Source organism: Hypanus sabinus, chromosome 11, assembly GCF_030144855.1.
Source record: "Hypanus sabinus isolate sHypSab1 chromosome 11, sHypSab1.hap1, whole genome shotgun sequence".
Lineage (NCBI taxonomy): Eukaryota > Metazoa > Chordata > Chondrichthyes > Myliobatiformes > Dasyatidae > Hypanus > Hypanus sabinus.
The window spans coordinates 77,900,767-77,924,071 of NC_082716.1; the positions used below are offsets into that span (position 1 = coordinate 77,900,767).

A 23,305-nucleotide genomic window follows, 5' to 3' on the forward strand; every position below is an offset into this window, starting at 1 on the left:
GTAAATAACCACCTCCTGTACTGAAATTTTGATGACAATTTACTGCACAAGCATAAATATGAAATTTATTTAGCTTACTGTGTAATGTATATTTACTATAATTACCGAGTATACTCACCAAGCAAATGCTCTAACATTGTCTCTCCTGATTTTCCCCAGGCATAGAAAAGTTCAAGGGTCAATACATACATAGTAAAGATTATAAAGAACCCTTAAAATTCGAAGGGAAAAGAGTGGTAATAATTGGAATTGGGAGCACTGGGGGCGACCTTGCAGTTGAAATCAGCCAACATGCGAAACAGGTGAGGAGCAGCACAGACAAAAGTATCTAAACCTGGTCTGTGTTCTGTGAGATATATCATTGTTCCATCCATATGTATCCCTTTATGTCACTGTACATTAAAATCCAGTCTAGTCTCAAATTTAAGATTTATTAATTGAACAAGCGTTTAGTGCCCTTTTCAAGAGAATTTTTTTTTATCATTCTCTGGGTGAAGTATTTTAGCTTTTCTTCATAATGACCTAACTAAACGTTCCCCAAAAGCAGAAAAAGTTCCCCTGTTTGCTACTAATTTCTTTAAAAGTCATTATAAACTTAAATTAACTCATCCTTTTATATTGAATAAACGTCTAAAGAATTAGCTCTCTTACGTATTGGGTACTGAGGGGTGAGCTTTTAGAGAGGTACAATGGATTCTGGTTAATTGGGCCACCAGCTAATCGGGGCAGTCTCTTATTTGGGACAACTCTTAAAGAACAAACACTACTAGAAAAATAATCCCCTCATTTATTTGGGACACTAAGCCATTTAATTGTGGCAGGATGCTGTTACCGAACAGTTTCTAACTAGTGTCAGTCACATGCACTTGCATTGCTGTTAGACACTACACCATGCTTAGAGCCAACAGTTTTTAAGTAACGTCAGTTGTGCCTGTTTGTTTTCAAGATGTATTGGTTTTTGTCACTGATAGTTGGTACGAAGTAAGCAGTAAGATCATTCAGAACTGCTTTGCTCGCTGCGGTTTCAAGCATTCAGGTTTGGCGGTGCTACAAATGGCCAGGATAGAACATGAAACAATCTCTCTACTTCATCAAGTAAAGCACTATGAAGAATTTGAAGGTATCAATAATAACCTTGAATGTGACAATTAAAATGAAGACTTGGTGGATGCTATCATCAATAACATCGTATTAAGGCAGTCCATTTCATCTGCTGATTTTTTTCCATGGATAAAAAGAAAGCAAGACAGATGAGTTCCTCTGTCAATTAGTATTAGGAACTAATACAGCTTTATAGTATGGTGGTAGTATTGGTAGTGTTCTGATTCATTCTGTACTCACTTAAATACATAATTTATTGTTCAATTTGCCTTTATTTATACCTTTTTAACTATTTCCATGTAGCTTCAGCTAATTGGAGCAGCCGTTTAATTGGGCTACAATGTACTGGTCCTGATGCTTCCAAATTAACTGGAATCCACTGTACACAGTATTATCAGGGGTATAGATAGGCGAATGCTCAGTCTTTTTCCAAAGTCGGGGAGTCTAAAACTAGAAGGTATAGGTTTACGGTGAGGGGGGAGATTTAAAAGGGGCTATGAGAGGCAGCACTTTCACACAGAGAATGGTGAGTAAATGGAAAGGGCTGCCAGACAAAGTAGTAGAGGTGGGTACAATTACAACATTGAACAGACACTTACATGGGTATATGGATAAGAAATATTTGAGGGATGTGGGCCAAATGTGGGGAAATGGGATGAACTTGGCGGAGCTGTGCTGAAGAGCCTGTTTTCATGGTCTATAACTCTGTGACTCCATAATGACAGCTAATGCTCCTCTCATTGCTTATTTGTGTGACCAGAGTAGAACCGTGCATAAGATGGACTCTTGAACTCATTATGGCCTTGCACCTTATCATTTATTACACAGCACTTTCTTTGCAACCAGATTACTCTGCAACCTGTTATTGGTTTTGCCTTGTTTTAACACAGTGTACTGATATGTTGGCATAATTTGCATTGAAGGCTTGCAAAACAAATTTTATCACTGTCTTAGTATATGTGACAATAATAAAGCAATTTAAAACTTAAAATCTAAGGTGGCTAGATCTGCATTAATCAGAAACGTTGTTAGATTTGGAGCACAGGGAGAACAGTAAATGTTGTCGACCTTGTAATGCCAGAAATAAAGGGGGAGGTAGTCCTTTTGTTGCTATACTCCTATATTACCCACAGCACAATCCTCCTTCAAACTCCTCATTTAACCCTATCAACATGTCCTTCTTTTCCTTTCTTTCTCCCAATGTGCTTCATGCTGTTTGTCTCAACTATTCCAACAGTAGCAAATTACACATTCTAGCCAACAGCTGGATAAAAGAATTTCTTCTGAATTCTTTGCTCGATTTATGTTTATGCACCCCCCCCCCCCCCCGGATCACCTCAGGCTCGCTCAGCTCGTACTCGTCTAGGGGGAGCAGCCTTCAGCCCCACAAAACTGGGTAATCAGCTGGTGTGGATGCTATTTGATGTCCCCACCTCGCCCAAAAACAGACAGTACACCATATGCGATTAAATGATTACAATTTATAAAGATTACTATAACTAAGTGATTAATAACAATACGGTATATATGAAGGAAAAGAAAGTAAAGAAAAGGCGCCATACTAATCAAAATCCAAACCACTTCGTGCACAACTGTTGGAGCTCAATTACTGAAGTCTTCTGGCCACCATTCGATCCCCTCCGAACTCCTTGACTTGCAGCTCAGGACCACCCGAAGTGGTCAACCAAGCACATCTATCTTCGTCTCCTCTCCTCGGGGTACCTCCTGGCCTCTCACCCCCTCGCGCCAATCTCCCCAAAAGCCCGCCAACAATAGCTTACAGACTCAGAAGAAAGAACAACATTAATCCCAATTGGTTTACAAAGGAATACAATTCTCATTATCAATAAATTTTAACCCAAACAAGCTTCCAGCACTCTCTCGCGACAAAGCATTCCTACTTTTAACAAAACAAAGAAGCCATTTTGATTAACATACGAAGTGACAAAGAAAAAGAAGAAACCCCCTTTACACTTATAACACCTTTAATAAAGCCAATTTAAATACCTTACCTAGAAATTCTTCCTTCTGCATTTCAAGGACTAATTATTTTCTCTATGTGATGTTTACACATTTTCTTAGGCTAAAGGAACTGACTATTAATTAGCAGTCCAGGCAGCATCTGTGGAAAAGAGTAAACAACCAACATTTTGAGCTGAGACCCTTCGTCAGGACTGGAAAGAAAGATGAGAAGTTAGAGCGAAGGGGTAGGGGAGGGGAGAAAGAAGTACAAGGATGTAGGTGACAGGTGAAACTGGGAGAGGGGAGGGGTGAAGTGTCAGAAACACACTGAGTCTCAGCAATTTGCAGAACGGTAAACTTTATTTTTCGAGTCTGCAGAGTCGGACCCAACCAGCTCCTGCTAGATTGAGTGCCGAATTACACTTTGCACAGTTTTTTATACCCTACATTCTTCTTTAATCTCATTACAAAATTACAAATGTGATTACCCCTTTGGCCCATTTATCAGCCTCAGCGCATTAACACCGTTATTGTTCAACCGTTAAGCATGTCTTCCCGTTACCCGTATCGCTTCTTTAATCAGCAAGCTATTGTTTCATCCTGATTTTGCAAATTGGTTTATACGTTGCCCTGCAAGTTGCTTTGCACGTTCTTTCTGTGTCAGCACATTCTAAATGGACTCCTTAAGAATCATTTCTCTCAATCCACCCTTTTTCTTTTTAGAATGTGCTATCAGTTGGGCTTTTGCCACGGGTTTACATAGGCTTCTTCCTCTAGCTCTATTTCCCTTTGTAGGAGTACCTGAACAGGATCAGCTGGGGCCCCTGGTTGCATGACTTGTCTTGCCACCCGAGCTACTAGCTCCCTCAAGCAGGGGATCAGACATGGTAGCAGAAGGAGGACCATCAATCCCCCTCCTATAACCCCTAAAGCGGTTCGCCACCAGCCTCCTTTCAACCATCCGTCCAGCCAGTCCCAATACCCCAGCGGCTTCCAGGTCTGTACCGGCACGTGGGCCAGTTTCCTTATTTTATCTGATATTTTTTGAACCACCTTTCCGTTGTCATCTATCTTTAAGCAGCAGTTGGTTAGATTAAACTTTCCACATACTCCTCCTTTTTGTTGTAGTCATAACATTTCTCGTTTACATGCGAGTGTGATACAAAGGACCCTGGAAAAACCGTCATGCCCACCCTTACCGTCGTCCTGCACTTATCACATCCCCCTTCAGCGCTTCTCAACACTAGCAGTATATACATTACAGTCCCAAAGTTCATTCTGTCCGTCTTTTGAGCTTTAGCACCATCGGGTCTTCTCCCTGGACGCAAGTCCATTCTGCACCTTCTTCGGGCTTTACGGGTCCCTTGATTCTCGCGGCGTGTGTCCACCCTTTTTCTTTTGTCCTTACTGCGGCTTCAGTGGTCAGTAGCACCTGGAATGGGCCTTCCCACTGCGGCTGTAACTTCTCTGGCTTCCAAGTCTTAATCAGGACCCAGTCACCGGGCTGAGTTCGGTGGAGTGCGAAGTCCAGAGGTGGGGTTTGTGCGAGTAACCCCTTCCTGCGCAATTCTGCAAAAGAACGAGACAGTGCCTGTAAATAGTCCCTTACAAAGACATCTCCCCCTTGCAGGGAAGGATAGCCCTCCACCTTGTTCCAATATGGAAGGCCAAACAACATTTCGTAAGGGGATACTCCTGTATCTTTTCGAGGAGCCGTGCGGATTCTTAGTAGGGCCAGGGGTAGACACTTGGTCCAGGGTAGCTTGGTTTCCATCATTAGTTTTGTCAATTGCGTCTTCAAAGTACTGTTCATCCTCTCAACTCTTCCTGAGCTCTGAGGGTGCCAGGGGGTGTGCAGCTTCCACTGGATTCCTAAGGCGTCACAGATTAGCTGGTGTGTTTTTGAGGCAAAGTGTGTTCCCCTATCTGAATCAATAGACCCCATTATTCCATATCTCGGGACTATATTTTCTAATAGGATCCGTGCCACTGTAGGGGCGTCCGCTTTAGTGGTTGGGAATGCTTCCACCCACTGAGTGAAGTGATCCACAATTACTAACAGGTACTTCCATCTCTGAACTTGTGGTAGTTCCGTAAAGTCTATTTGGATCCGATGGAACGGTCGGACGGCTAGTGTTTGTCCCCCCTTCTGGGTGGCACGCATCATTTTCTTGTTTACCTTTTGACAGGTGTAACAGCCCCACACCTCCTGTTGAGCTAGTGTGAATATCCCTTTACAAACATAGTCCCTTAGGATAGTGTCGCACATAGCTTGCACTCCCCAATGGCTTTGTTGGTGTAGTTGTTGCAGTATATGACGAGTTATTTCCTTATTCAGTACTTGCCGTCCGTCGGGGGTCTTCCACTCGCCTTCTGATGTTTGTCGGGCTCCCCTGTTGATTCCCCGTATAAGAACTGTGCCGGGTTACAACTATTGTTCCTTTCAAAGCTTACATCATCCCCGACCATCAGAATGGTTTCGTATTTCAGTATGCGAGAGTCCGTCAACCACCGCTGAGCTTTTTGGGCTAAGAGGGTGCTAACGGAGTGCTGGGTATACACCGTCATTCTTCCCCCAAAGGTTAATTTCCGTGCTTCTTCTACTAGTACGGCTGCTGCCGCTACGGCTTGTATGCACGTCGGCCATCCCCGGGATACCGGGTCTAACATTTTTGATAAAAAGGCCACAGGTTGCCGCTTTCCTCCTTTTTCTTGGGTTAGTACTCCTAACGCAGTTCCTTCATTGTTTGTTGCATACAGCTGAAAGGGCTTTTCCAGTGCTGGCAGTGTTAATACCGGGGCCCGAATTAGTTGCCCTTTTATTTTCCTGAACTTCTGTTCTTCTTCTTCGGTCCAGCTGATTATTCCCCGGTCTTCCTTTGCCAATTTGTCGTACATAAACTTCACCAGGGGGGTATAATTCTCTATCCAAATCCGGCAATAGCCCACTAAGCCCAGAAATTGTCTTATTTCCTTCTTTGTCCTGGGAAGCGGTATTTTAGTTATTCCCGCTATTCTTTCTGGGGTTATTTGGCGGTGCCCTTTACTGACTCTGTGTCCGAGATATGTTATTTCCTTCTCGACAAATTGCAGTTTCTTCTTGGACACCCGCAATCCTTTTTCTCCTAGGTAATTCAGGAGTCTTATAGTATCGTCTCGCACTACCTCCTCTGCTGGTCCCGATAGTAGTAGGTCATCGACATACTGTAATAGTTGGTTCTTTTCGGTACAATGGAATCCAGCCAATACTTGCTCCAGTACCTGTTCGAATAGGTTTGGGGACTCCGTGAACCCTTGGGGCAAGACGGTCCACCGGAGTTGCTTCTTCCGCCCAGTGAAGGGATTTTCCCATTCAAATGCGAACATATCTCGGCTACCTTCCTCCAACGGGCAACTCCAAAAAGCATCTTTTAGATCTATCACACTGAACCATTCATGTTCAGGAGGTATTTTGCTCATTAATGTATAGGGGTTAGGCACTACCGGGTATCGTGTTTGGACTACCGCATTTAAGCCTCTCAGATCTTGAACCATTCGATACGTGCCGTCGGGCTTTCGGACCGGTAGGATGGGGGTATTAAAGGGTGACATACGTTCTTCCAGGAGTCCATCTGATACTAATGTCTCAATTACAGGTTGTAATCCCCTCCTCCCTTCCATGGCAATGGGATATTGCCGTCTTCTCACCGGGCGGCTGTTTGGCAACAGGGTGATTTTCAGTGGGGTGATGTCCAGGCCGCCCCGATTACCTTCTTGATACCAGACACTGGCCTTTATTTCCTGATCATCCTTTTCAGTCATTACGAACAGTTTCACCTGAATTTCACCTTGATATGGCACTGTCCCGATCCCTAGCAGTGCCTGCAAATCTCTTCCCAATAAGTTGAATCCGGCTGACGGAAGTAATAACACATCCTGGATACCTTCCCGGTCGTCGCATTTTATCTGTACATCTTCTATTATTGGGACCTGCATAGTTTTTCCTCCTATTCCGGAAACCCCAATGGTTTTGGTCCCAATCTTGGTTCCCGGAGGGGCTTGGATTATACTAGTTCTTTCAGCTCCTGAGTCGACCATAAAGGTTACTTCTGACCCTTGAGGACCTAATTTTAAATTTACCAGGGGTTCCTGCTTGTATCTCGTCCCCAAGGGTTGGGACCCCTGACACCCCTATTCTTCTTCCATGAGGGCATAAGCTCGGACTTCTTTTCGATATCTTGGGCACTTCCTCTTAAAGTGGCCTTCCTCATTGCAGTAAAAACATCGTGCCGCCCTCCTCATCCTCCTTCCCTCTCCGGGTCTATTTCTTCTGTTTTTTTTACTTTCTTCACGTCCTCCCTCTGCTCCGGCAAGGGGCGCAGAAGGCTGGACATAGGGAGGGGGTAAATGATCGAGTGGGTCCCACTTCCGCTCCCCTTTAATGCCCAACTTAAAACTCTTTGTTGTTACTCCTGGCCAGGGAGCCCAACAAAAAGCATAAGCAATTTCTTCCGGTTTTACATTTGGTTTTGAATTAACGTAAATGTTTAAGGCTTGTCGTACCCAATCCTCCTCAGACCCAAGCCGCGGCCACCAGACCGCAGGTTTTTCTATCGGCTGTTTCGACCAAATTAAACAGTACTGTATCATTTTTTTCTTTTGTTTCCCTTTTAGTCTTCCACATCCCCAATTCTCAAACATTCTACCGAGGGGGCTATCAGGAGGAACCCCCGGGTATGGTCCCGGTCTCTCCGTTTCCTCTTTCTTTTTAGAGCCACCCCCTCCCATCTTATTCCGCTCTTACTTAATCAGGAGGACCCCCGGGTAGCGATCCCGGTCTTCTCCGTCCTTACTTATTCCCGCACCTTTCTACTATAATAGTAGGCACTTACCCGGTGCGTCCTGGGGACTTCCAGTACCAGGTACTATCCCCTTCTCCCCGTTTACCGCTCTGCGCTGTCCGGATATCACTCGCTCAAGCCGCGTTGGAGCGACGAGCAAGGAGTCAGGGACCGCCAAACTCGGCGGGGTGCACCGTCTCCGATGTCCTTCCTCGTGTCCACCGCGGCCGGAGTGTGGATCCCGGACGAGCCCCCACGTTGTCAGAAACACACTGAGTCTCAGCAATTTGCAGAACGGTAAACTTTATTTTTCGAGTCTGCAGAGTCGGACCCAACCAGCTCCTGCTAGATTGAGTGCCGAATTACACTTTGCACAGTTTTTTATACCCTACATTCTTCTTTAATCTCATTACAAAATTACAAATGTGATTACCCCTTTGGCCCATTTATCAGCCTCAGCGCATTAACACCGTTATTGTTCAACCGTTAAGCATGTCTTCCCGTTACCCGTATCGCTTCTTTAATCAGCAAGCTATTGTTTCATCCTGATTTTGCAAATTGGTTTATACGTTGCCCTGCAAGTTGCTTTGCACGTTCTTTCTGTGTCAGCACATTCTAAATGGACTCCTTAAGAATCATTACTAATTATTTTCTCTATGTGATGTTTACACATTTTCTTAGGCTAAAGGAACTGACTATTAATTAGCAGTCCAGGCAGCATCTGTGGAAAAGAGTAAACAACCAACATTTTGAGCTGAGACCCTTCGTCAGGACTGGAAAGAAAGATGAGAAGTTAGAGCGAAGGGGTAGGGGAGGGGAGAAAGAAGTACAAGGATGTAGGTGACAGGTGAAACTGGGAGAGGGGAGGGGTGAAGTAAAGAGCTGGGAAGCTGATAGGTGAAAGAGATAAAGGGCTGGAGAAGGGGGAGTCTGATAGGAGAAGATAGAAGACCATTGAAGAAAAGGAAGAGGGAGGTGATGAGCAGGTAAGGAGATGAGGTGAGAGAAGGAAACGGGAATAGGAATGGTAAAGAGGGGGATGCAAATACCAGAAGTTTGAGAAACCAATGTTCATGCCACCTGGTTGGAGGCTACCCAGAGAGAATATAAACAACACCTATATTCCAGCAACACACACAAAATGCTGGTGGAACGCAGCAGGCCAGGCAGCATCTACAGGGAGAAGTTCAGTCGATGTTTCAGGCCAAGACCCTTCGTCAGGACTAACTGAAAGGAGAAGTGGTGAGAGATTTGAGAGTGGGAGGGGGAGATCTGAAATGATAGGAGAAGACAGGAGGGGGAGGGATAAAGCTAAGAGCTGAGAAGTTAATTGGAAAAAGGGATACACAACTGGAGAAGGGAGAGGATCATGGGACGGGAGGCCTAGGGAGAAAGAAGGGGGGAGGGGAGCACCAGAGGGAGATGGAGAGCAGGCAAGGAGTGATTGTGAGAGGGGCAGAGAGAGAAAAAAAGGGGAAAAAATAATAAATAAACAAACAAACAAATAAATGAGGGATGGGGTAAGAAGGGGAGGGGTGCATTAATGGAAGTTAGAGAAATCAATGTTCAACACTTATATTCCATCAGGGAGGAGCAACACTTTATATTCTAGCTGGGTAGCCTCCAACCTGTTTACTCTTTTCCATAGATGCTGCCTGACCTGCTGAGTTCCTTCAGCATTTTGTGTGTGTTGCTTGGATTTGCAGCATTTGCAGATTTTCTTGTCTTTGACTATTGACGAGAAGTGGAAACCCCTAATGCAATCATTAGACAATATAGACAATAGGTGCAGAAGTAGACCATTCAGCCCTTCGAGCCATGGCTGATCATCTACTATCAATACCCAGTTCCTGCCTTGTCCCCGTATCCCTTGATTCCCCTATCCATAAGATACCTATCTAGCTCCTTTTCATTTATTTATTTATTTATTTATTTATTAATTTTTTAGAAAATTACAAAGAATAAATGTAATGATAAAATAGTAAGAAAGAGAAAAATAATATTAACCCTTCCCCCTCCCCTTAACCCCCCCCCCCTTAACCCTTGTCTAAAGAAAGAAAAAAAAGAAAGAAAGAAGAAAAAGATTGCCTGGATATCGGAGGATCCCCACATGCTCCATGGAGTTCAAAATAATTCTAATATTTATTTTTACTTTCCCCAATTACTTTATACTTTTATCTTCAAAGGACCTATGTATTTAATCCTATCTTTTGTAGGTATGGTAGCCACATTTTCAAAAATATATCATATTCATTTCTTAGATTGTATGTAATTTTTTCAAGTGGAATACAACTATATATTTCATTATTTCAATGATCCATAGTTAAGTATAAATCAGATTTCCAAGTAACTGCAATAACTTTCTAGCTCCTTCTTGAAAGCATCCAGAAAACTGGCCTCCACTACCTTCCGAGGCAGTGCATTCCAGACCCCCACAACTCTCTGGGAGAAGAAGTTTTTCCTTAACTCTGTCCTAAATCACCTACCCCTTATTCTCAGACCATGCCCTCTGGTACTGGACTCTCCCAGCATCTGGAACGTATTTCCTGCCTTTATCTTGTCCAATCCCTTAATAATCTTATATGTTGCAATCAGATCCCCTCTCAATCTCCTTAATTCCAGCGTGTACAAGCCCAGTCTCTCTAACCTCTCTGCGTAAGACAGTCCTGACATCACAGGAATTAACCTTATGAATCTATGCTGCACTTCCTCTACAGCCAGGATGTCTTTCCTTAACCCTGGAGACCAAAACTGTACACAATACTCCAGGTGTGGTCTCACCAGGGCTCTGTACAAATGCAAGAGGATTTCCTTGCTCTTGTACTCAATTCCCTTTGTAATAAAGGCCAACATGCCATTAGCCTTCTTCACTGCCTGCCGCACTTGCTCATTCACCTTCAGTGACTGATGAACAAGGACTCCTAGATCTCTTTGTATTTCTCCCTTACCTAACTCTACACCGTTCAGATAATAATCTGCCTTCCTGTTCTTATTTCCAAAGTGGATAACCTCACACTTATTCACATTAAACGTCATCTGCCAAATATCTGCCCACTCACCCAGCCTATCCAAGTCACCCTGAATTCTCCTAACATCCTCATCACATGTCACACTGCCACCCAGCTTAGTATCATCAGCAAACTTGCCGATGTTATTCTCAATGCCTTCATCTAAATCGTTGATGTAAATCGTAAACAGCTGTGGTCCCAATACCGAGCCCTGTGGCACCCCACTAGTCACCACCTGCCATTCAGAGAAACACCCATTCACCATTACCCTTTGCTTTCTATTTGCCAACCAGTTTTCTATCCATGTCAATGTCTTGCCCCCAATGCCATGAGCTCTGATTTTACCCACCAATCTCCTATGTGGGACCTTATCAAATGCCTTCTGAAAATCGAGGTACACTACATCCATTGGATCTTCCCCTATCTAACTTCCTGGTTACGTCCTCGAAAAACTCCAATAGATTAGTCAAGCATGATTTACCCTTGGTAAATCCATGCTGACTCGGCTCAATCCTATCACTGCTATCTAGATATGCCACTATTTCATCTTAAATAATGGACTAGCATCTTCCCCACTACTGATGTTAGGTTGACAGGTCGATAGTTCTCTGTTTTCTCCCTCCCTCCTTTCTTAAAAAGTGGGATAACATTAGCCATTCTCCAATCCTCAGCAACCGATCCTGAATCTAAGGAACATTGGAAAGTGATTACCAATGCATCCGCAAATTCCAGGGCCACCTCCTTTAGTACCCTAGGATGCAGACCATCTGGACCTGGGGATTTGTCAGCCTTCAGTCCCATCAGTCTACTCATCACCGTTTCCTTCCTAATGTCAATCTGTTTCATTTCCTCTGTTACCCTATGTCCTTGGCCCATCCATACATCTGGGAGATTGCTTGTGTCTTCCTTAGTGAAAACAGATCTAAAGTACTTATTAAATTCTTCTGCCATTTCTCTGTTTCCCATAACAATTTCACTCAATTCATTCTTCAAGCGCCCAACATTGTTCTTAACTATCTTCTTTCTCTTCACATACCTAAAAAAGCTTTTGCTATCCTCCTTTATATTCCTGGCTAGCTTGCGTTTGTACCTCATTTTTTCTCCCCATATTGCCTTTTTAGTTAAGTTCTGCTGTTCCTTAAAAATTTCCCAATCATCTGTCCTCCCACTCACCTTAGCTCTGTCATACTTCCTTTTTTTTGATGCTATGCAATCTCTGACTTCCGTTGTCAATCACTTTGGCCCCTTTCCCCCCTTTGAATCCTTCCTTCTCCGGGGGATGAACTGATTTGGCACCTTGTGCATTATTCCCAAGAATACCTGCCATTGCTGTTCCACTGTCTTTTCTGCTAGGATATCCGTCCAGTTAATGTTGGCCAGCTCCTCCCTCATGGCTCCATAGTCTCCTTTGTTCAACTGCAACACTGACACCTCTGAGCTGCCCTTATCCTTATCAAATTGCAGATAAAAACTTATCATATTATGATCACTACCTCCTAATGGCTCCTTTACTTCAGGATCGCTTATCAAATCCTGTTCATTACACAAGACTAAATCCAGAATAGCCTTGTCCCTGGTTGGCTCTCGTACAAGCTGTTCCCAGAATGCATCCCGTAGGCACTCTACAAACTCCCTATCCTGGGGACCAGCACCAACCTGATTCTCCCAGTTCACCTGCATGTTGAAATCCCCCATAACTACTGTGACATTACCTTTGCCATCTTCTTCCCCATCATCCTCCAGAATCAAAAGAACATAGCTTTCTCTGGAGGGAAAAATAAATGCATTTTTGATAGTGTATCTTGACGTATGTCCACGTTGCAAAATTTTACAATTTACTATCCTTTATTTTCTCAAATGTCTTGCAGGTGTTTCTGAGTACAAGAAGGGGTAACTGGGTAATTAATCGTGTGGCTGAAAGAGGATACCCTACTGACATGATGCATAACCGTCGCATTTATAGCCTGTTTTTTTCACCTTTAACTGCCTCACTAATGCAGAGAAAGCTAAACAATCGATTTGATCATGCAAACTATGGTTTGCAATCTACCCACAGGTCTGTAATACCAGGCAGCTTTCTGCTCATGGGGCTAAACTTTGTGATGCAGATTCATCTTCATTTTGCTTTAAACTGCTCTTAGAAACCTCACTTTGTCCTTGTCCTATTTAAATGTGCTTTAATGTCACACTTTATTTGTTCATTCTCATGTGAGGCATTTGGGAATGCTTCAAAGGCTATAGAATTGCAAATAAAACAGAAAATGTTGGACATAATCACAGTATCAGCCAGCATCTGTGAAGAGCGAGAAACAAGAGATTGTAGCAGTGTGCTACACGCAGCACTAAAATAACGACATGGAGTCGGTAAACTGCAGTCAAAGATAATTTTATTTGAACTTCACAGCCTTGCTTTTAAAGCCTACCTCATCCCGCCCTCCCTGGGCGCAGATTCTCCAAGAGACACGTACTCACAAACCCCCCAGGCTTTTCACCCTTTGTTGCGGACCTGGTCTTTGTGCCTGCACGCTGGCTACTTGTGAGCCGGTTCGAGTGCGCTAGGAAGTGGGTCGCCACAAGATAATATTTCAAGTAACGCACACAAAACGCTGGAGGAAATGTACAGTCGACGTTTCGGACTAAAACCCTTTGGCAGGAGTACCTCACCTGTCAAATCAGCTCTGTGTACTTTTATATCTTTTTCTGGCCAAATGTCAGTCAATCTCAAATTAATCTGTCTTCTGCTCCATTTTTTAGCAGATGGTTCAACCCTTGAACAAACCTCTGGGTTTTCTCTTTAATGGTCTAATATTGCTTTTAAGTTGTGCTCCCTTGAACTGGTTGTCTCCAGCAGAAGGAATTCCCATGAACTGATGACCAGTCATTGACCTGAAAGACGAAACCTGATGTTTTGGCCCAAAATGTTAACAGTTTGCTCTTCTCCATAGATGCTGCCTGGCCTGCTGAGTACCGTCGGCACTTTGTGTGTGTCACTTTGATTTCCAGCGTCTGCAGATTTTCTTGTGCTTGAGTTTAACTCTTGTTTCTTTCTCCACATTTGCTGCCGGAGCTGCTGAGCATTTTCTATTTTATTTCAGAGTTTTCGGCATCTGCACCATTTAAGTTTGGATCATAAGATTGCTGTAGGTTGTAATGATAAGCTTTTATTTTTAACTGTGAGTGGGCAGAAGTTTGCAATTTTTCAGTGACTGGCTCATTGTGACAATTGCTTTCATCTTACTTATTCTTCCCTACCTAATTTCCCAATTTTCTGGTGTATATTTGTTCTATACCGGAGCAAACTAATCCAGATCCCATATGTCGTCCAGAAACAAGGGTCATTGGAACATGGAGCAAAGACCAAGCCAATACTCGCACATGTGTTCAATTTCTATGCCATGGCACCCAAGCTAATTTTAATTTTCCTTTTTCTCCTATGTACTTAATTGCTGCGCATCTTAGCATCACCTTTCCCTTGATTCTGATCAGCCTCAACTTACTTTCCATACAGGTAGTTGTGGACGTAGTTACTTATTTATATGCTTTTATTTTGTAAGGGTTTTCTCTTTTACCAGATCAATGCAGCACTCGAATTTTGCATTCATTGCCCAAAATGGTTTTTCTCCACTTCTGATCATTTATGAGAGTGTATCATCTAACTGCATCTCCAGTCTATCGTATATCAACTTCCACACTTCTGTCACTGTTGCATTATCCCTATGCTCTATCCACTACTAGTTTTCACCAATTGGGAGAATCCCATGAAAGGACTCGCCTTCCCAATATAGTCCAATAATAAAGTCCTTTTGCTTTTGATTATCTCATGCTGATTTTATTGTATCAACCATCTGTGTCAATTCTGAAAGATTAACATTAATGTCCTAAGATCAGTGCAGATGGGATGTTCTCTCTTTTTTTTTCAGTTTATACAGCCAACATCCAACAGTTAATGACGATTTGCCAAATCGCATTTTATCCGGACGTGTTCTTGTGAAACCTAACGTGAAGCAGTTCACTGAATCAGCAGCCATCTTTGAAGATGACACTGTGGAAGATATTGATGCTGTTATTTTTGCAACAGGATACAGTTTTGCTTTCCCATTTCTGAGTGAGTCTGTCATCAAAGTTAACAGAAACCATGCTGCTCTTTATAAGAATGTCTTTCCACCTCAGCTGGAGCAGCCGACTCTAGCCATCATTGGCCTTATCCAGGCATTTGGATCCATTATACCAGTATCTGAAATGCAGGCTCGTTGGGCCACAAGGGTGCTTAAAGGTATGCAGGCATTTTTTGAAAATATCAATAACAAGCATTGTGTGCATTTTTCATTGATAATATGCATTATACATATTTTCCATTGGTTGTTGAGATGATGTAGTTATGGGGATATTTTATTGCTGCACTCAAAAGTTTCCATCTACTTCAAAAGGGCATCAGTTATACAGTGCCCAAGAAGAGCAGGGTAAGCTGCCTCAATGACTATGAACCAGTAGCGCTCACATCCACGGTGATAATATGCTTTAAGAGGTTGGTCATGGCTAAAATTAACTGCTGACTGAGCAAGGATCTGGACACAATGCAATTTGCCTATCACTACAAAAGGTCTGCTGTAAATGCAATCTCACTGTTTGTCCACTCAGTCTCGGACCACCTGGACAACAACAATACCTGCATTAAGGCTGATGTTTATTAACTACAGCTTGGCATTTGATGCCATCGTTCCATCAATACAATTCAACTGGCTTCAAAACCTTGGGCTTAAGTACTGCAACTTCTTCACCAGGTGACCACAGGCAGTGCAGATCAGTAGTAAGATCTCCTCCTTTCTGACAGTTCTGCTCGCTCTACACTCAGGGCTGTATGGCTAGGTGCAACTTAAATGCCATCTATAAATTCATCAAGAGCACCACTTGTTCCAGAATCTCAGATAGTGATGAGGAGGCACACAGGAGCAAGATAGATGGTCTGGTTAGAGATGCAACAACGATCTTGCCTTCAACGTCAGCATTACCAAGGAATTGGTTGGCTCTTCAGGAGGAAGAAGTCACGGGAGCACGTGATTCTTACTGTGGGATCAGTGGTGGAAAAGGTGAGCATCGACATCTCAGAGGATCTGTCCTGGGCCCACCATACTGATGCAGTCACAAAGATGGCACGTCAGCGCTTATACTTCATTACGAGTATGAGGAGATTTGTTATACCACCAAAGACTCCTAACAAATTTCTACAAATGTACAGTGGAGCATATTGTGAATGATTGCATCACACCTTTGTATGGAGACTTCAATACACAGAATCAAAAGAGGTTGTAGACTCCAGCAGCTCCAAATCAACCTACCATCAAGGACGTCTTCAAAAGGTGGTGCCTCTAGAAAGCAACCTCCAACATTATGGATCATCTGGGACAGGCCCTCTTCTCATTTCTATCATCAGGAAAGAGATACCAGAGCTTGAAGACCCACGCTGAACATTTTAGAAACTGTTTCTTTCTCTCTGATATCAGATTTCTAAACAGACCCTGAACACCACCTCACTAATCCTCTTTTGCACAGCTGGCTTATTTATTTTATTGTAATTTACAGTAATTCTTTATGCCTTGTGCTGTACAGCTGCCACAAAATGACACAGTTCATGACTTTGTCAATGATCGTAGCCCTGATTTAATTAATGAGCAGTTCCTCAGATGACCTCTCAGATTAATAGATGTGGTTGTGGTTGCTATGATAATAAGGAAACCATCATCTTTAATTTTTTTTTCTCTCTGAACGTACAGCTCTCTGTGTTGGTGAAATTATTTCTCCCCTTGTTTGAGTCCAATTATGAGCTGTTACACATTTGAGAAGGCAAGGCAAAATTTAGTAGTCAAAGGGATTGAACGACAATTCTGATCTGGGCAGCCAGGACATTGCCTATCAATTTTCTTTTGTGACTTATTTCACGTAATTTATGTGTTTAATTATTTAGAGAATTGTGAGTTATTTAGTAAAAATTATTGAATACTTTGTAATATGTTTATTTTTCCATACTTTATGGACGGTGAAACACAACCACAAGCAGTGACGTTGAAATTGGAATTGGTTTATTATTGTCATATGTACTGAGGTACAATGAAAAGCTTGTTTGGCATATCATTGACACAAACCAAATCATTACACAGTGCATTGAAGTAGGTCAAGGTAATTCAGTGGTGGTTTGGACATCCTGCAAGTTTAGTGGCTGCACAGGAATGGGCGTGAACTGGGTGTTGTAGGACGTTGCTGGCTGCTAAAGCCATCCTGTCAGCAGCCAGTCACTTGTGGTACATAGGACTGCTCTGTATTATCAGTGAACTTAGGGCAACAGATTCCTTCCACATTTAGTGCTGTACTACGTTTAAGTTATTCACTGAGGTAAACCCCATTCTCTAATGTTGTATTTTGTGTTGTAGGCTCAGCTACACTACCCTGTGCTAACAGCATGATGGCAGAAATATTGGAGAAAAAAGAACAAAGGGTCAAAAGGTATTAAAAGTTCAAAATAAATTTATTATCAAAGTTACATATATGGTAACTTTACCATATATGTAATACCATATATGGTATTACATAGTGTTGTACAAAATTGACAGCACAGAGATTGGTTATTTTATTCAGCCGGAATACTGTGGCATATAATTTTCACCCAGAGAGTAGCCAGTATAGTGGAATGAACTGCCAGAAAAAGTAATTGAAGTAGGTAAATTGACAGCTTTCAAAAACCCCTTGGACAGGTATGTGAAAGGCAGTGCTTAGAAAGAGATGGGGTAAGTGCTCAGTTAAACATGTTGGTCACTGTTTCCTTGCTCTGAGACCCTAAATGACCTTTTCCCAACTCTCTTCAATCTACCCTGTCACAATATTCTTCATTTTTCAAAGAAAGGTTAAAATAATGTAGCAAATATTTCACTACTTCAAGATAAATTGTTAATATAAAATCAAATGTAAATATAAGCCTCTAAAATCAGGATTAATTTGTACCTCAGGGCCTGGCCTATTAACTCCCTGTCTGCAAAGCCATTTTCCAATTCTTTCTTTCTTTCTTTTTAAATCTTTTCATTAATTTTCAAATACATAGGCATAGTTATAATATTAATACAGAGAGATTGGGAATACATAGTTGGTAAACAACATATACAAGCTATAAATAACCCAGGTATACTAAGCCTCCCAAACTCTAGATGTATTAAACATGATAGAAAAAAACATATCGAGAAAAACCCCCAAATTAGAAATCAAAAAAAAATTTTAACTAATTTAAACAAAACTAAGCTAAACAAAGCTGGGCTATTATATTGCATCGGATACAGTCAATAACTCCGCTCATCTATCCAAATATCTAAAGATAATAAAAAGGATTTGGGAAAGGTCAAGTTACATCATATGAAAGTGTTGAATAAATGGTCTCCAAGTTTCTTCGAATTTAACTGAAGGATCGAAAATGACATTTCTGATTTTTTCTGAATTTAAACAAGATATAGTTTGGGAGAACCATTGAAATGTAGTAAGAGGATTAATCTCTTTCCAATTCAATAAAATGAATCTTCTGGCCATTAATGTGACAAATGCAATCATCTGACAAGCTGAAGTGGATAGACAACTATGTTCCACCATTGGTAAGCCAAAAATTGCAGTAATAGGATGGGGATGTAAATCAATATTCAAAACTGTTGAAATAATCTCAAGAATGTCTTTCCAATATTTCTTCAAAAGAGGGCAAAACCAGAACATATGAGTCAAAGAGGCTACTTCCGAATGGCATCTATCACAGACAGGATTTATATGAGAGTAAAAACGAGCTAGCTTGTCTTTCCAATTCCTTTAGTGTGTTTTAATACAGGTGAGACCTCAATGTAAATTGTTACTAGACTGTTTTATCCCTCTTTCTGTTTTGACCATTATTTCACTGTTTATATATCCCCAAAATGTTCTCGCAATGAGGTTCATATAATGCTGGGGCTGACTGCTTGTTGTGAGTGAGTCAATTCGTTCTCACTGTCAACAACTGTATTGATTACTATGCGAGCTTCCAGCTGGGTAAATGCATTATTGAGTGTTATCCTAAGCCAGTAGACAAATATGGTCCTCTTATTTGACTCTGAAATTACACTGAGAACATTGAATAAGAACAGGGGATAGTCTCAGACATGATGGCAACATCACCTGCTTCTCAATCTCTGTCAAAGCTCATGCAGCGAGGGTGCCTTTTGCAGTGGAAACTGATGCTATCTCTGTTACAGCACCCCATTGTGAGAACTTTGCCTATCAGGGAGTTGGTTTTGGTAAATTCAAGGCAAAACCAGATTTGTAAAGCAGAAAGTACTTAAAATACAGAGAAGGTTAAACAGAATCTAGAGATTCCTAGAGTAATACAGCTCACAAATATACACTTTAGCCCAGTAGTCCATAGTGATCACAGCGTCCTCCCTGCAAGTCCCAGTTCTCACGTTCACCCCATAACCCTCCATGTACATATCCAAATGCCTCTTAAGTATTGCAGTTGAACCCATTATAGAAGGAAACTTCTACCTCTTCTGGTTGGTGAAACTTCTAGCTCTTCACCAAACTGAAGAGCTAGAAACATAGAAACATAGAAAATAGGTGCAGGAGTAGGCCCTTTGGCCCTTCGAGCCTGCACCGCCATTCTGTATGATCATGGCTGATCATCCAACTCAGAACCCTGTACCTGCTTTCTCTCCATACCCCCTGATCCCTTTAGCCACAAGTGCCATATCTAACGCCCTCTTAAATATAGCCAATGAACCGGCCTCAACTGTTTCCTGTGGCAGAGAATTCCACAGATTCACCACTCTGTGTGAAGAAGTTTTTCCTTATCTCGGTCTTAAAAGGCTTACCCTTTATCCTTAAACTGTGACCCCTCGTTCTGGACTTCCCCAACATCGGAAACAATCTTCCTGCATCTCGCCTGTCCAATCCCTTTAGAATTTTATACATTTCAATAAGATCCCCCCTCAATCTTCTAAATTCCAGTGAGTATAAGCCTAGTTGATCCACTCTTTCTTCATATGAAAGTCCTGCCATCCCAGGAATCAATCTGGTGAACCTTCTCTGTACTCCCTCTATGGTAAGAATGTCTTTCCTCAGATTAGGGGACCAAAACTGCACACAATATTCTAGGTGCAGTCTCACCAAGGCTTTGTACAACTGCAGTAGAACCTCCCTGCTCCTGTACTCAAATCCTTTTGCTATGAATGCCAACATACCATTTGCCTTTTTCACCGCCTGCTGTACCTGCATGCCCACCTTCAATGACTGGTGTACAATGACACCCAGGTCTCGTTGCATCTCCCCTTTTCCTAATCGGCCACCGTTCAGATAATAATCTGTTTTCCTGTTCTTGCAACCAAAGTGGATAACCTCACATTTATCCACACTAAATTGCATCTGCCATGAATTTGCCCACTCACCTAACCTATCCAAGTCACCCTGCATCCTCTTTGCATCCTCCTCACAGCTAACACCGCCGCCCAGCTTCATGTCATCCGCAAACTTAGAGATGCTGCATTTAATTCCCTCATCTAAATCATTAATATATATTATAAACAACTGGGGTCCCAGCACTGAGCTTTGCAGTACCCCACTAGTCACTGTCTGCCATTCTGAAATGGTCCCGTTTACTCCCACTCGTTGCTTCCTGTCTGCCAACCAATTCTCTATCCATATCAAAACCATACCCCCAATACCGTGTACTTTAAGTTTGCACACTAATCTCCTGTGTGGGACCTTGTCAAAAGCCTTTTGAAAATCTAAATATACCACATCTCCCCTATCCACTCTACTAGTTACATCTTCAAAAAATTCTGTAAGATTCGTCAGACATGATTTTCCTTTCACAAATCCATGCTGACTTTGATGATTTCACCTCTTTCCAAATGTGCTGTTATCACATCTTTGATAACCAACTCTAGCATTTTCCCCACCACCGATGTCAGACTAACTGGTCTATAATTCCCCAGTTTCTCTCTCCCTCCTTTTTTAAAAAGCGGGGTTACATTTTCATATGAAGTTTCATACAAGTTTCATACGAAGCAGAGAGGTTCGGCTGAAAGGTTGCTAACAGTAATGCAGTTTCTCTCCGCAGTTGCTGTTAATCCATTGATGATTCTCAGCAGTTTTCTGTTTTCCAACTATAGCCATTTGCATTGTATTGTTTTTGACTTTAATTCCCTTCTGTTTCTCTTTCCATGCAAAAGATACGTCAGCTCCCAAAGGCACAAGATTCAAGTCGAGTTCATACCCTACATGGATGAGATAGCTGAGCTGATCGGTGTAAAACCCAACATCAAGCACCTCCTCCTCACTGATCCACAGCTGGCATTTCAAGTTTTCCTTGGCCCCTGCACACCTTTCCAGTTTCGATTGATGGGACCTGGAAAATGGCCAAAAGCCCGGGAAACCATCTTGACACAGTGGCACCGCACCATCAAGCCCACTAAAACGCGTGTGGTTCCCAGTGGTCAGCAAAATGCCTCTTGGCCAATCCTGCTGAAATTCTTGCCCATACTGGTGGCACTCTGTGCTGTTTATCTATTTCTCTATTAGTCAAGCTCGGCTTCTGTTGCCAAGCCAAATAACAATGGAGATTGTTTCGCATCCAATCGTTTCAAACGAACTGTAACTAATTATGTTATTGATGACACTTTGAAAGAACTCAAGTGCCTTGAATGAAACAAACCTGAGGTTTGGTTCTATTGTTTATATTGAATGGAACATCTTGCCAAGAAACAGTCTTGCTCATTCAATGAGCAAAATGTGCCTTTTTTTCATAATCACTAATTTTAAAAATGTCCTTTTATCATTCAGGAACTGTAAGTATATAGCTGGGCATTTAAGTAAATGTGAATCATATAGGCATCCGTTAGTCTCGTAGGACCATGAACTTGTGCCTTGGAAGGTTTCCAGGGCGCAGGCCTGGGCAGGGTTGTATGGGAGACCGGCAGTTGCCCAAGCTGCAAGCCTTCCCCTCTCCACGCCACTGATGGTGTCCAAGGGAAGGGCTTTAGGAGCCAAGCAGCTTGGCACTGTTGTTATCGCAGAGCAATGTGGTGTGAAGTGCTTTGTTTAGTGTGTTGTTGAGTGCTCACAACAAGTTACCGCAGCTGAGGCTCGAATGTCACTGACGCTCGAACCAGTGACATTCAGGTTATTGGTCCAATGCCTTATCCGATGCCACACGCCAACACTATGAATCAAACGCTATTTTAAAATGCTCAGACAACACTAACTTGAGTGACTGAGGGATCTGCACTCCATTTTGAGTTTGCAATTTGGAAATGAAAGAGGTGAAAAAGTGTGATCTTGTCTGACTATGGAAAAATACTTCTTCACAGAAGTTGTGCGTTATCCCAGAAGTGGAAGTTCGTAATCTTGTATCAAAATACTCAACTCAGTGTTGTTGGCTACACTTAATTATCAAATTTAAGGCTGAGGCATGATAGATCAGTTCTTCTCATGCCCTGACCAATATTCTTCACTCAACTAATGGCAAATCATTCAGTTTTATCCTAGAAATTTCTGTTGTATTTGGAGGGATCTACCTGTGATTTTATTAAAAGTAGGAATGCTTCTTTGTTGCGAGAGAGTGCTGGAAGCTTGTTTGGGTTAAAATTTACTGATAACAAGAGTTGTATTCCTTTGTAAACCAATTGGGATTAATGTTGTTCTTTCTTCTGAGTCTGTAAGCTATTGTTGGCGGGCTTTTGGGGAGATCGGTGCGAGGGGGTGAGAAAGAGAGGACACAATGCTGTAAACTGGGCGAGGAACAGACCCTAAGTGGGGGTCCAAGGTCAGGAGGTACCCCGAGGAGAGGAGACAAAGATAGATGTGCTTAGTTGACCACTTCAGGTGGTCCTAAGCTGCGAGTTGAGGAGGTCTGAGGGTATCGACTGGTGGCCAGAAGACTTCAGTAATTGAGCTCCAACGGTTGTGCACGAAGTGGTTTGGACTTTGATAAGTTTGCCGCCTTTTCTTTATTTTTTTTCCCTTCATATATACTGTATCGTTATTAATCACTTAGTTATAGTAACCTTTATAAATTGTACTCATTTAATCGCATATGGTGTACTGTCTGTTTCTGGGCGGGGTGGGGACATCACACAGCATCCACATCAGCTGATTACCCAGTTTGGCAGGGCCGAAGGCTACTACCCCTAGACGAGAACGAGCTGAGCGAGCCTGGGGCGACCCAGGGGGTTACAAGTATAATACTATTTATTTGTGTGTTGAGAACATTCTGAGATATTTACCTAATAATATTCAGGCTTTCAATTATCAGAAAATTCTTAAGAATATTTTTTAAGATTGGGGTAAATTGACAGCTGAAGTTTATGCAGGCTACCTATTCTGTTTGTATGCTTGCAGAATAAACATATTTGGCTTCTG

The 23,305-nt window shown here is 42.3% G+C and overlaps 1 protein-coding gene across 4 annotated transcripts in view; it reads left to right on the forward strand.

Moving 5' to 3' along the window:
* Nucleotides 1–22,978, forward strand: part of LOC132402146 (flavin-containing monooxygenase 5-like) — a 49,971-nt gene extending 26,993 nt beyond the window's left edge. For all 4 annotated transcript variants that reach the window (XM_059984788.1, XM_059984790.1, XM_059984791.1 and 1 more), the window contains 5 exons: nucleotides 160–302; nucleotides 12,760–12,947; nucleotides 14,812–15,164; nucleotides 17,317–17,389; nucleotides 21,118–22,978. In XM_059984788.1, the coding sequence (XP_059840771.1) occupies nucleotides 160–302; nucleotides 12,760–12,947; nucleotides 14,812–15,164; nucleotides 17,317–17,389; nucleotides 21,118–21,466 (1,106 nt within the window). In that variant the 3' untranslated portion in view covers nucleotides 21,467–22,978. The remainder of the gene's footprint in view (nucleotides 1–159; nucleotides 303–12,759; nucleotides 12,948–14,811; nucleotides 15,165–17,316; nucleotides 17,390–21,117) is intronic.
* Nucleotides 22,979–23,305: the final 327 nt, after the last annotated feature.